The sequence below is a fragment of the Geotrypetes seraphini genome, chromosome 11 (assembly GCF_902459505.1).
Source record: "Geotrypetes seraphini chromosome 11, aGeoSer1.1, whole genome shotgun sequence".
In the NCBI taxonomy this organism is placed as follows: Eukaryota; Metazoa; Chordata; class Amphibia; order Gymnophiona; family Dermophiidae; genus Geotrypetes; species Geotrypetes seraphini.
Genome location: NC_047094.1, coordinates 20,325,793 through 20,340,482, shown reverse-complemented (window position 1 = coordinate 20,340,482; position 14,690 = coordinate 20,325,793). Strand labels below are relative to the sequence as shown.

Sequence of the window (14,690 nt, the reverse complement as noted above, 5' to 3'; positions counted from 1 at the left end):
CAAGTCTGAGTGGACATATTTTAAAGAGGGAAGAATAAAGAAAAAAAAAAGTGCCACATTTGAAGATTTTGAATGGGTTTTTCTTGAAAAACTGACTACAGAAGTTCTCACTTTTTTCTGAATCACATAGGTAAGCTCCTAGGCACTCAGAAAGTAGCTGCATTCAAGATCATTGGTCTTGTCAGTCTAACTCAAAAATGCAATGCTTCCTGACAATTTCTAATCAGTTAATAGTTAAATGCATTGAAAAGGCTTTCCAAAAAATAAAGTTGAAGCAAGCTACACAAGCATAAATTAGAAGACTAAAGGAATAAAAAAATAAGTTATACCATAAACTTTGTGCTTACTGTACAGTATTTATTCCAGTAACACCACCATCCTGAACATACTGGAAACAGGCATTAACAAAGTTCTTCCCAGAAAATACCCTACTTTCTGAGAAACTGAACCTGGTTAAATCTCTTCATTAGATTAATAATCTTGCTATTTTACTAAATTCAACTAAAAGCCCTATACAAACTGAATACCTGGGTCTATTACCTTATTTTGTTAAAAGAACAGCACTCATATTTGCAAATGCATAAGGTAATGCTCAAAAACAAAAAAAGGCTCAGAATTCTAGGCTTGAATGCAAGACAGGTATGAAAAAGTTTTCTATATCTATTCTAGAGTAACCATTTGTGACCGATTTGAAAAAAGACTGCCAAACACAGCTAAAATATTTGTGGACAAAAATCAGTTGAATACATCATATTGACTAACAATGCCCATTATTTACAAGATGTAAAAGCCCAAGAGAGCCACACATTGTACACTGCATTCCAGAGTAAATAGTCCCCTTCCCAACACAAAAAAGGGGAAAAAATGCCTTCAGTACATTTGGTCCTTTGATAGCAAATGACTCCTCTGGTTGTGCTCTTCATGCGGAGAAATAAAAAAGTGCAAAACAAGCCACTCAAAGTGCTGCTGCCTTTGAAGAAGACTTTTTCCCCACTTGGGTCACCTTTAATGAACATAATGAAACAAAAACCTTTATATAAACAGTTTATTTACTCTAAACAGCAACACAGACAGAACGCCATATAAACACAAAAGGAAGTGATGCAGAAGCAAGATGCTGGCTGACTTTGGATCCAAGGCTCTTAAGCAATACAACCTAGTTTCCGAAATATAGAAAAAAAATTAGGGGAGGGGAGGGGGGTGAAGGTTATGATCTCTTTCAACACAGCCAGCTAAAAGGCTAAATATAGTTCTAAACATTTTTGAAGCATGCCTGCATCAGATGGCAAAGTAAACTATAGATACTAGTGAATTTATAGAAGTATAAAAGTTTATAATTTTACAGCAGTTGAAATACTGACATCAATATTAAAATAAAAGCAAGTTTTACATCATAACAATCAAAAATACAAAAGACTGAAGGAAGAGACCCTGTAAGAAAAACTTGGGAAATTCAGCAAATTTAGAACTGTGTACAAGTGGCGAATATGGAAAATGGCACACACGACCCCTCCCCTAAGTGAGTATTAATTGTACATAGCATTAGATTTTGCAAAATTTGTAAACAAGTTCTTGCCAAACCAATCCCTTCCTTTTTTTTTTTTTGTGTTTGTTTTTAAGATGCCACAAGGTTGGTGCTTTATGATGGCGCAAACTTCTTCGCTTGTGCTCGAACCCTCTTTTCATATTCCACTCTGTTTTGGCTAGTGTAAAACAAAAGAAAGGGGAAGAATTACAATAGATAGTACAGAATAAACACACAACTGCCATTATCAAGTTCACATTTTATGTGAAAATTGCAGAAGACAGCCACCTGGTGAATTTGTTTGGTCTAGCCATTTCATTATCCTCCTCTGGGTTTCTATTTCCACTGCAACCAGCCTTAACCAGATGTAGCTAAATGTTCCTGATGTTGTTATACGATTACATGTTGCTTTTGCATTTTTAATCCTGCTCCCCTAAGTTACCACAGAAACTGTCCTGGGCAAAGAGCCATAGATTGTAGAATCATCTGAAACCCGGCATTTATCTATCTCGCTGGTTTAAGCTTTGCTGTACTTTCACATTCAGATGCTTTAAATGCTGGATGATGAGATTCTGAGCCCTGGTCTAGAGAATGATATGGGGAAGGGTTCCCATGGTCAACCGCAGCAAACCAGTTAATCTGTGGGAACAGGAAAAAATGTGGCCTGTTTATGGCGGGAATGGGAATAAGGCCTTCTACCGCCCCGCAAGAGCTGTAAACTGCCTTATTCCCGCGGGGGAAAAAAAATACATTGCACCAGAGTCAGCGCGGTAACACCCCCTCTCCCTATGGCTCAGTATCTCCTCCCCAGCTTCCCTCACGCCTACCTTACATAGTAACATAGAAGATGACGGCAGATAAAGACCCGAATGGTCCATCCAGTCTGCCCAATCTGATTCAATTTAAATTTTTTCTTCTTAGCTATTTCTGGGCAAGAATCCAAAGCTTTATCCTGTACTGGGCTTGGGTTCCAACTGCCGAAATCTCTACATGAATAAGTCAACTGTGCCACACTGAAAAATCTTCAGAAGCCTGCTCCGAGGCCTTCCTTCAGCCGACAAGTCCCTCTTTGATGTAAGTTCCGATTTTGTGAAAACCAGACGTTACATCAAGGAGGGACTTGTCAGCTGAAGGAAGGTCTCGGAGCAGGCCTCTGAAGATTTTTCATCATTGGCGTGGCTGGTTCATTTAGGTAATAGGTGCAAGGGGAGCTAGGAAGGAGGTGCCAATTGCCACTATTGCTGTATCCGTGGGGGTGGGGAGCTGGCTGGCTGAAGGACAGTGCTGGATATGGTCTTGGGGGGGGGGAAGAGAGGTGTTGGACATGGAGGGAAAGGAGAGAGAGAGAGAGGTACTGGACTTATGTGGAGGAAGGACTGGAACAGAAGAGAAAAGAGATATGTCAGACTTAAAGCTGAGCCGGTGGGAAGGGAAGGGAGAGGTAACGGATTTGCAGCTCAGAATTGGAGCTACAGGGAAGGGAGAGACGTTGAATCCTTGGGGAGTGTTGAGAGAAGGGAGAGAGGTACTGGACCACAGTGGGGGGAGGGGGGGGAACTGTAGGGAAGGGTAAGCTAGGTGTTCAATCCATGGTAGGTGCTGGACTTACAGGGAGGAGAGAGGGAAGGGAAAGATATGCTAAACCAAAGGGATGAAAGAAGTAAAATATTTAACAGTGAATAGGTGGAGGGAGGGAGGAGGAAAGAGGGCTAGAAGCACATTGGTGGAAGGGAGTAAGAGGAGAGAAGCTGGTCAGAGGGAGATCTACGAAGAGGGGAAGATGGTAGTTATGGATGGGAGCATAAGAAAAGGAACACAGAGGAATGCTGCATGGGGTGGTATATGGACACAGTCAGTGGGGCAGAATCTGGGCCCAAAAGTGCAACAGAATACAGTAACTACACAGAGAGATGGTGGACTTGGGAGGAGAGTATAGAACACAGAGGGGATAGGAATACAGAATAGTGTTGAAAACAGGGAGATGGGCACAAGGGAAATACTAGAAAGAGAAGTATAGGAGACAGAGACGGGAGATGCTGAACATGGGGGGGAAAAACAAACAAAGATGGAATATGAATGGTGGGCATGGGGAAATAAGACATGTCAAAAGGTCAGGAGACCTTGGTGAGTGAGTTAAGGGTAGACAGAAAAAAAAAAGAAACCAGAGCTCGAGACAAATGTGATGCGAAGAATAAAATGACCAGAAAACAAAAAGGTAGGAAAAAATATAATTTTATTTTCTATTTTGTGATTAGAATATATCAGGTTTGAAATATATATCCTGCTAAAGCTGGTGTTGGACATAACTGGGTACCACATAGCCCAGACCATGCTTCTTTAGCTTCCAGCTGGTTTAGGGCTCTCTGACCAGGGGGCAGTTGCCCTAGTTGCACTCCTGCCATGTGTGACTGAAATATTCTGTTTGCTTGAATATTCTACGTAGCATTCTGTAGTAATTTGACTTCAATTTTCTCGAAAGTGGAGGGGATATTTGTGAGGGGGGAGACAGGGGTTTTGTTGAACCTTGCTCTGTTATTTGTGATTTATAAAATGACAAATTGTACAGAATGTTTCTTTTTATACTTTGATAAAATAAATTCAATATAAAATCATAACTACTTGAGGCTTGAACAGATGGGATCAGATGGTTTGTGGGGACAGGGACAAATTTTTCCCCGCATCATTGTCTACCCTGGTCAAAAGGCAAAAGCAGATCTTCTGAATTCTGGAGGGCTCACATGGCAGCATAGGGCATTGTCACTGAGCTAAAGTGGACAAACAATTGATGAAATTCATGTCCCGAATCTTATGGATGCCAGAACTACAGGATGGACAAATAGAGAAACCAAGCACACTGCATGGTTTTCAACCCAGCAAAAAGTATGTTCTTAAGGTACTATACAATTAACTAGAAAAAAGAAATTTAACTGTGCTGCTCACTAGTAAGCAAGAAGCTGCCAGCTAGCTTTAATTTTGGTATAATCACGCTTGTCTCTACTCGCTCTCCTGCATCAAGTGGGCTTTTCATGTTTATGCTTCGGAACAGCCTTCCTTCATGTATCCAAGACACGATATTTTTACTAGCTTAGTCACATGACCAGTTATTTGGCTTTCCTTCTTTATTGCTTAACCCTCTCCATTAAACATAGTACTCTAACATTTTTTAAGCTCTAACTATTGGAGGGTGCCAATGCAGCATTCACTTTTCAGACCTAACACACCAGGTACTTACTTTAGGTTCAGAAAACAACCAATTTTAATTTTTCACATGAAATACTGTAAGGCCTGGAAAAAACAACTTTTTGGCATCATTCCATGGTTGTAAATACTGTATCTGTGGTATTTTCCCATCTGAATGTACCCAGTATGTGTGTTTTTACTATCATCTTTGAAAAAATCTTGAATATCGTTTTTGTTTAAAATGGACACCATTTTGCTGGCCTACATGGTTGACTAGGGGGATGCATACGGCCGCTTAGGTTTGCCTAAGGCTACTTCCAGGGCAAACCATGCCCACACCTAGCCTTAGGCGGGCCTCTCTAGACTCCCGGAGGCAATGCCAATGTAGGTGGCCTGCCTCAGGAGTTTAAAAAAAAAAAAGCGCCTGATCCCAATTGGCTGGTTAGACATCGGTAGGACGCCTACCGCTGCCTACAATCGGGACACCATTTGCAGAATCCGAACCCAAAAGTGCGACAGAATACTGTAATTACAATCACTTATATGCATCATACTGTAATCTACTTCATTTTTATGAGCAGAGAATAGCTATATTTTGGTACAATGTCAACAGGAAACTACTGTATATTCTACTAAAACAGTTATAAGTATTATATGTACATGGAGATGAAATTTAACCCTAGCTGTAGGATGAGTACAACAGCCTTCTAACTTATTCTGTAATAACCAGACTGGAAGGAGTTAGACCGTCTTGAGTGACTAGGTCACATTTTAGACTGCTGTTGATAATTTTACTACTGCTTTTTGGTTGTAAAATGTTGGACCATCCAAAGACTGAGGATTTTAGAAATGGCATTAATTCATGCTCAGACAAGCAGAAGATAGGGAAACTGCTTGAGTATCTGATTGTAAAACTGCTTAGATAATCCTGATGGTATATAAAACACAGCTATTATTGATATTTTTGATTTTTTTTTTTTAATTGCAGCTGATCAGCAATTTACTGCCATATTTATCAAAGCAGAATTGGATTATGGTAATACAAGCAGTTACAGGATATTGATCATTATTAGGATTTATTTAGCCACTTTAAGAAGAAATTCACCCATGGTGGGTACAGCAAGAATAAAGCCAAGACATAGGCGGTAAAAGTACACATTATCACATCTTAAGACAGCATAGATGTGTAAATGGAAGTGGAACAAAGGGACAGAAGATACAGGTCACCAACTTAAGGAAAAATTGCAATAGAGTTAAAAAAAAAAAAAAAAAGTACATGACATTAGTTAGAAGGGTAGATAAGTAAATTCAGTTAGTCTGTACAGCTGGTTTTAGTCTTTGTGTACAACTAGCTAGTAGCTTCTTAAAGGGTTGGGAAGAGGCAAAGTTTCTGCTTCCTGAAATAGAACCTTGCATTAAACAAAGCCTTTCTAGGCGTGTCAGGGCTACTCCTGAGTTACAGGTCAATGTAGATGCATAATCAGCTGGTTTTGCACAATTAGGGAAAAACCAAAAAGTACTAGGATACCGAGGGGACAACATAGGGGTCTCATGGTCAAATCACTTGACTACTTACTGAATTTAAGATTAAATTTAAAGTTCCGAACGTGATTTTTTAAATTTTACACCAGGACGGACTACAGTATTTGAAGGAGAACATTAAAAATCTGTTTACCTGTTATAGAACTGAGATTTGCACAGGACAGGTTGTTAAATGTGACAGCGATTGGCTCCTTTAAAAAAACAAACAAAAAAAAAAACACCTGACAAACTCCTGGAGTAAAGGACCATTAAAGTAGGCCTGGGGAAAGCCACTACTTATCCTTGGAACTAAGTAGCACAGAATATTGTGCCTGGCAGAGTCTCAAAAGTAGCATGTGACCTGGACTGGCCAGTGTGATACAGGATACTGAGTTAGATGGACTCTAGGTCTGACCCAGTAGGGAAATTCATGTTCTTAAAGAGTATGATACACAAAGATGTGCCAGTACTTCATCTGTCACAGGGTACAATTGTAGCACACACAGACAAAAAAGGAGGTATACATTATGCAAATTATTTGCAATTTATAACACAATTGTAATATATTTTTTTAAAAGGCTGTTTCAGATGATTAGGAGGAGGATAGAGTGGATAATGATAGGAATAAGTATGCATGTTTTATGTTGTGTTATTGCTTTAAGTTGCTTTGGATTCCTTTGAGGTAGATGGCTAATTTTACTTAAGTAGAGGGATCATGAACATAAGATGATGATGAAAAGAGAAGACTCAGTAGTTTAAGGAAATATTTCTTTTCAAAAAGGGTTGTGAAATATGGGACAGCCTCCCAGTGGAATATCTGAATTCAAGAACACATGGGCCAAGCACCAAGGATCTCAGAGTAGAAGGGCTTATAGAGCTAAGTAGTTTATAGGCTGTACAGACTTTAAATATGGCAAGACAACTGCAGATAAAGCACAGTTACTTACCGTAACAGGTGTTATCCAGGGACAGCAGGCATATATTCTCACATGTGGGTGACGTCATCTACGGAGCCCCAATGCGGAAGCATTTTCAAGCAAACTTGATTGAAGATTTAAGTTTGCTCTGCTGCTCCACACATGCGTGCCTTCCTGCTCCACTAGGGGGCGCATCCCCTCGTGGTCTCCAGTTCACTTAACTAGCAAAGAAGCCAACCTCGGGGAGGTGGGCGGGTTGTGAGAATATATGCCTGCTGTCCCTGGATAACACCTGTTACGGTAAGTAACTGTGCTTTATCCCAGGACAAGCAGGCATGATATTCTCACATGTGGGTGACCTCCAAGCTAGCTGAAAAGGGATGGAGGGAAGTTGGCAATTTAAGCAAATAGATTTCGCAATACTGATTGGCCGAACCGGCCATCGCTTCTGGACAGTGAGTCCAGACAGTAGTGGGAGGTGAAAGTATGAACCGAAGACCACGTGGCAGCCTTGCAGATTTCCTCAATAGGTGTGGACCTGAGGAACGCTATGGAGGCTGCCATCGCTCGGACCTTGTGTCCCGTTACTCGACCATGCAGCGCGAGACCAGCCTGAGCGTAGCAAAAGGTGATGCAATCGGCCAACCAGTTGGACAAGGTGCGCTTGGAAACTGGGTGGCCTAACCGGTTTGGGTCGAAGGACAAAAATAATTGTGGGACTTTCCGGTGTGGTTGAGTGCGTTGGAGGTAAAAGGCCAACGCTCTCTTACAGTCAAGAGTGTGAAGCGCCACCTCTCCGGGGTGAGAGTGGGGCTTGGGAAAAAACACGGGCAAGACGATGGACTGATTGAGGTGAAAATCAGACACTACTTTAGGCAGGAACTTTGGATGTGTGCGGAGTACTACCTTGTCATGGTGGAAAACAGTGAAGGGTGGGTCCGCTACCCTAACTCGCTCACTAACTCGCCGGGCGGAAGTGAGTGCAAGCAGGAAAATCACCTTCCACGTGAGGAATTTAGGATGGCATTTGTCTAGGGGCTCAAATGGAGGTTTCATTAGTTGAGCCAGAACCACGTTAAGGTCCCAAACCACCGGAGGGGGTTTGAGAGGAGGGTGGATATTCAGAAGAACCTTCATGAAGCGAGAGACTAAGGGGTGGAGCGAGAGGGCTTTTCCTTCCAGAGGCTGATGAAAGGCCGCAATCGCACTGAGATGTACTCGAATGGAGTTGGTCTTTAGGCCGGAGTGAGATAATTGAAGTAAATAGTCAAAGACCAGAGGGACGGGGACCGACACCGGGTCCTGGCTGTGAGAGGAGCACCAGGCTGAGAATCTGGTCCACTTTTGAGAATAGCAGGTTCTTGTCGAGGTCTTTCTAGAGGCCTCCAATATCTCCTTGACTGATTGAGACACGGGGAGAGAAGTCAGGGGGAAAGAAACCAAGCATTCAGATGAAGAGATTGAAGATTGGGATGTAACAGCGAACCCTGACTCTGTGATAGTAGAGAGGGAAACCGAGGCAGAGGCAGTGGATCTCTGACACTGAATTGAAGTAGAAGGGAAAACCAAGGCTGGCGTGGCCAGCGAGGGGCAATCAGGATCAGGGTGGCTTTCACTGTTTTCAGGTGGACCAGCGTCCGCAGGATCAGAGGGAACGGCGGGAACGCGTACAGAAACCTTCCCTCCCAGTCGAGGAGGAAGGCGTCGGCCTCGAGTCGGTCCGGGGAGTGTATCCGGGAGCAGAAGAGGGGCAGTTTGTGATTGTGGGGGGGATGCGAACAGATCTATTTGCGGCGTCCCCCACTTTTCGAACACCTGTCGTAGGGTCTGAGAGTGCAGTGACCACTTGTGTGGCTGGAGGAGGCGGTTGAGTCTGTCCGCCAGACAGTTTTGTTCTCCTTGTATGTACACCGCTCGAAGGAAGGTGTTGTTGGAGATTGCCCATTTCCAGAGGCGCATGGCTTCCCGACAGAGGGACCAAGACCCTGTACCCCCTTGTTTGTTTACGTAGTACATTGCTACCTGGTTGTCGGTTCGGATGAGAACCACCCGGTCGTGAAGCAGATGTTGAAAAGCTGCAGCTGCGAGATAGATGGCCCGGAGCTCTAGCACGTTGATGTGACAGCGGCGTTCTTCTGCTGACCACATCCCCTGAGTGCGGAGGCCATCCAGGTGGGCTCCCCAAGCGTACTCCGACGAGTCTGTGGTGAGTACCTTGCTGTGAGGAGGGGCGAGGAAGAGCAAACCTTTGGAAAGATTTGAAGAGTCGGCCCACCAGCGGAGTGATCGTTGCAAGGAAGGAGTCACTGTCACGGGACGATCGATCGGGTCCCGGTCTTGACGCCATTGAGAGGCCAGGGTCCATTGAGGGATTCTCAGATGGAGACGGGCGAAGAGTGTGACATGGACGGTGGAGGCCATGTGGCCCAGGAGAGTCATCATCTGTCGAACTGATACCGAGGTCATCAGTGAGATCCTTCGGCTCAGACTTACTAACGCCTCTAGACGCGGCGTGGGTAGGAAGGAACGGAGGCGAACCGTGTCCAGCGTGGCCCCGATGAATTGTAGGGACTGCGAGGGGCGTAGTTGGGATTTTGGGAAGTTTATCTCGAACCCCAGACTCTGTAGGTAGATAATAGTCTGTTGGGTCGCTGAGATAACCCCTTCCCTGGACGGGGCTTTGATGAGCCAGTCGTCCAGGTAGGGGAAAACCTGAAGACCCTGGGAGCGTAAGGTAGCTGGCGACCACCACAAGGCACTTGGTGAAGACCCGAGGTGATGATGCTAGGCCGGAGGGGAGGACTCGGTATTGCAGGTGCAGGTCTCCCACCTGAAAACGCAAGAATTTGCGGTGAGCGGGGTGCACTGGAACATGTGTGTACGCCTCCTTCAGATCGAGGGAGCAGAGCCAGTCGCCCTCGTCGATCAGGGGGTAGAGGGTTGGCAGGGAAAGCATCCGAAATTTTTCCCGTACCAGAAATTTGTTGAGGCGTCTCAAGTCTAGTATTGGGCGAAGGTCTCCCGTTTTTTTCGGTACCAGGAAGTAACGGGAGTAGAAGCCCTTCTCCCGTTGGCCGGGGGGAACCTCCTCCACTGCTCTCAGGTGAAGCAGATCTCGAGCTTCGGAGAGGAGTAGGGGTAGCTGCGTCCGGTTGGTAGGGCAATTCCTTGGGGGGTTGTCTGGAGGAATGGCCCGAAAGTTGAGAGAGTATCCTGATGAGATCACGCCAAGGACCCATGCGTCCGACGTGACTTGTTCCCAGCGAGGGTAAAAGACTTTGAGGCGACCCCCGATGGGAAGGAGGCCTGGGACTACGGCGGAGGGGGCCCGCCCCCTTCCGCGTATCCCGTCAAAAGGACGGGGACGGTTTGGTAGTCGCAGGCGGTTGGGACTTGGGCGGGGCCCGATGGTGGGCTTGCGGGCGCCTGGGCGGAGGCCGCGAGAAGGCAGGAGTGGATTTTTGTGGGTAGCGGCGCGGAGGGGCCCTGAACGGCCTGGACGTGGGCGGTCTAGGCTTTTGCCGCACGAGGGAGGCAAACGAGCGTTCGTGTTCGGAGAGGCGTTTTGTAGCCGCCTCGATAGTGTCATCGAACAGTTCTTTACCCACGCAGGGAAGGTTAGCCAACCGGTCCTGTAAGTTGGGGTCCATGTCGACCAGGCGCAACCAAGCTAGTCGGCGCATGGCGATAGCAAAGGCTGCCTCTCTGGAGGAGAGTTCGAAGCCATCGTAGGCCGCGTGAAATAGATGGAGGCGTAGGTTGGAGAGGGACTCTGCAAGCAGGCTAAACGCTCCTTGGCGGGAGGCCGGTAAGTCAGTCTCAAAGGCTCTCAGTAGTCCAATGAGATGTTTGAGATAGGATGTGAAGGTGAAAGTGTAGCTTTGCACCCTAGAGGCCATCATCGCATTTTGATATAGTCTCCTGCCGAACTTGTCTAGGGTTCGGCCTTCTCGGCCTGGGGGGACCGCCGCTGAGACCCTGGAGGGGTGAGCCTTCTTCAAGGAGGATTCTACCAACAGTGACTGGTGGGAGAGCTGCGGTTGTTCAAATCCCGGGAAGGGTACTGTACGGTATTTAGCCTCCATTTTGGAGGGTACTGCTGTGACCATATAGGAGGTCTCGAGGTTTCTGAAGAAAGCCTGTTGGAGTACCGGGTTAGGCGGTAAGCAAAGGGACTCTCTGGGCAGTGATGGCATATCCAGCTCTGCTAGGTACTCTTTAGAGTATCTGGAGTCGGACTGGAGGTCTAAGTCCAAAGCGTGGCCCATGTCCTGGACAAAGCGAGAGAAGGATGGGCGGGATGTTCCCGAGGCCCCTTGCGGGGTCGGTGAACGAGACCTCCATCGGGTGGAGAAGGATGGGGAGGCTTCCCTCGAGTATCGAGGCTCCTGCTCCGATCCACGCTCCGAGACCGGGGAAGCACTGTGAAAGTATTCCGGGGTCGTGGATCTCCGACGTCTCGAGGAGCCCCTCGGAGACGATGCCGGGGTACCGATCGATGACGAATCGGTGACCTCGACCCGGACTCCCTCGGTGAGAGTCTGAAACCTCGGATCGGAGCCCCGGTCCGAGGGGGGGTTCGGAGGATGTGCGGGTTGGAGAGTGATAGCTCCGTCACCCTCAGCGGTCCCGTACGAGGTGTAGGTGAACAGCCTCGTAGAGTGGGGGAACCTCGGGCCTTCTTGGAGGTACGGCGGTTCGAGGTTTCTGTCGTTTTAGCACGACGTTTTGCCCCGCGGCGATCTGTGGAGGGAGAGCGCCTCGGGTGTCTCGGTGAGGAGTCCGAGGAGGATGGGATGCGGCGAAGCTTGCGCGCTTTTCCTCGAGGTGGCTTGACGCGAGGCTCAGGCTGGTCTGGCACATGCGATGTCGAGGCCGGTTGTAGATGGGCCATTGCAGCGGACAGCTCCGATGAAATCATCGCTCGGAGTAGGTCCTGGAAAACGGGCACGGACAGCATCGAGGGCATGTCCACTGCCTCGGTGCGCTCCACCGGGGGCGACCTCGTATCAGAGTATTCCCGTGTGGTGGAGGCATGGCCCGAAGGCTTGGAGGGCTTCGCCGGGGCTGTGAGCATAGGACTTCCGCCATGCGTCGCCGGTGTCCCCGAAGCTGGTTTCTTCGCTGTTGCGGAACCTGAAGAGGGAAGAGGGGACTTACCCGGAGCCGAGGCTTTCTGTTGTCCCGAGGACTTCGGAGTCGAGTCTCGAGGCGATGCCGAGGTATTCGGGGCCGAGGTCAAGGCCGGGGCTGACCTCGAGGCTGAGGTAGAGGGTTGGTCGGCGGCGAAGAGATCCGCCAGCGGGCTTTTCTTCGGCGGAGGGCCCGGTTCTGGAAAGTAGCACACTGGGGGCAGGAGTCGGTTGGATGAGCGGCTCCCAGGCAGAGGATGCACCGGCGATGCGGGTCTGTGATGGAAAGGAGCCGCTCGCACTGGGTGCACTTTTTAAAGCCGGTCAAAGGCCGGGACATAGAATCGAAAGTGGCCGCGGCTCAAATAGCCACGCGGCCACGGGGACCGGGAAGCCTCCGGGTCGGTCAAAAACGAAGCAGGAACAAGTTGAATAAGAAGAAAATTCGCGCACAGCGACTTAATCGAGAAAAAAATAAGAAAATCGCGGTGCTAGAGGCAGTTGGGGCAGAGCCTGAAAAAACACGACTTCTAGGCTCAGCGGAAAATTTTGAACTGGAGACCACGAGGGGATGCGCCCCCTAGTGGAGCAGGAAGGCACGCATGCGTGGAGCAGCAGAGCAAACTTAAATCTTCAATCAAGTTTGCTTGAAAATGCTTCCGCATCGGGGCTCCGTAGATGACGTCACCCACATGTGAGAATATCATGCCTGCTTGTCCTGGGATAAAGTGCTATTTTCAAGTATTAATCTCCTTTACTTTTTTTCTTGGCTCAGTTACTCTTAGAATGCATCAGTCGGATAGGCCATAAAGTACCATGAGTCAGCAGCACAGAACATACCAAAGTACATAAGCTGGAATAGTTAGTCAGGCTTTCAGGATATCCACAAAAATATACATGTGCATGTTTGCATATATCAGGTCACCTCTATATGCAGCTCTTCTGCAAATTCACAGGCTACTGGATCCATAAGGCAATGTGGCAGCAAGAGGTTGCTGTACACCCTATACAAGTCACTGAAGATTTGGGGACATATTACTAATATTTTAGAATCTGAGATTCCTTTAACTTGGTACCATTTTGTATATCAAAGATCCCCTAGATAAATATAAAAGAAGTCTCTTTTTAATTATGACAAGTACAGCTATACAATTGATTACATGTAACTGGAAAAACTGGGATCGTCTCAATTTTGTATTCTGGTGGGCAAGTTTATGTCAAATATATATGAAAAAATGAGAGCTGATCAGTTAGGGAATTTAAAAAAAAAAACTTTAATCTAATATGGGGTCCATTAACATCTTTTGTAGATTTAATATAATTATACATTTTGTTGTTAGAAGAATTGCACCTCCAGGGAGGGAGGGGGGAGGGTGGGAGGAATATAAGGGTTATAATCAAATATTATTATGGATGGGGGCAGGGTGGTTTATAAGTTTAAAATATATCTAAGTGGATAAATGTGTAATTTTATGTTTAAAATATGTAGTGAATTACGGAATTATGATAAATTTATAGATACGTGAATGATAAAGAATAGTTTAGGTGGGGGGTTATTGATCTGTAAGAATCTTGTAATATTTTAAGTGATGTCTATAGTGTAAATGTTATTTATTGTTCTTCACTTATTGAAATTTTAAAATGAATAAAGGTTATTAAAAAAAAAAAAAAAAGATTTAAGGATCAATTTCTCAAACCACAATGCATATTTGTAAACAGGAGCTACTTATTAATCTGTGATGAGGGATAACTGTATTAATACGTAGACCATTAAAAGGGTTCAAGTCCTACTAATGGAGTCCAGCCCATTTGAAGAAGAGAGGAACCAAACAGCTTCAGAAAATGGCATGTAATTTAAATTTGCATGCTAATTTTTAAAAATTTCAAGCAGCTAGACAGGTGAAAGTAACACCAAGAGTTTTTCTTTCTCTTCCCTTATAAGCAGAGAATGGGAGACAAAGTCTCTGTGAATCAAACCTTCAGGAGTTGTAAATTGAAAGAAGTTAAAACATGCATCCCAGTTTAGCCCAAATTCAATCCAGTGGCAACGCTTCTTGCTGTTTTGTATACTAACCAGTAAATTGTGTAAGCCTCTGCTTGAGCGGGATCTTGAATATTTGGTTCATTTAGAAGTTCTTGAATTCCTAACAAAATCTAAAGAAGAAAATTGCAGGATGTACAACTTTACAAGGTTTTCCTCAAAATCAGCAGTACACACACACAAACAACTAACATTTGGTACATTAAAACAAAATGTTAATTTCACAAAGGGGTCAAGTTAGACATGGAAGCAAGTCACTTCACCTGTTTAATTGTGATTGCTGGCCTCCAATCCTTGTCTTCCTCTAAGATTGACAGACATACTGTGCCCGAAGGATATACATTTGGGTGAAATAATGGTGGTTCAAATTTACC

At 45.7% G+C, this 14,690-nt stretch overlaps 1 protein-coding gene across 5 annotated transcripts in view; it reads right to left on the bottom strand.

Annotated features, from left to right (window-relative positions):
• Nucleotides 1-1,030: 1,030 nt before the first annotated feature.
• The window catches only part of UBE2I (ubiquitin conjugating enzyme E2 I), a 55,663-nt gene continuing 42,003 nt past the window's right edge, over nucleotides 1,031-14,690 (bottom strand). For 4 of the 5 annotated variants that reach the window (XM_033964029.1, XM_033964026.1, XM_033964030.1 and 1 more), the window contains exons 5-7: nucleotides 14,580-14,689; nucleotides 14,350-14,429; nucleotides 1,031-1,703 (exon numbers count right to left, since the gene is read on the bottom strand). In XM_033964029.1, the coding sequence (XP_033819920.1) occupies nucleotides 1,640-1,703; nucleotides 14,350-14,429; nucleotides 14,580-14,689 (254 nt within the window). In that variant the 3' untranslated portion in view covers nucleotides 1,031-1,639. The remainder of the gene's footprint in view (nucleotides 1,704-14,349; nucleotides 14,430-14,579; nucleotide 14,690) is intronic. The other variant, XM_033964028.1, reaches the window with a different exon arrangement.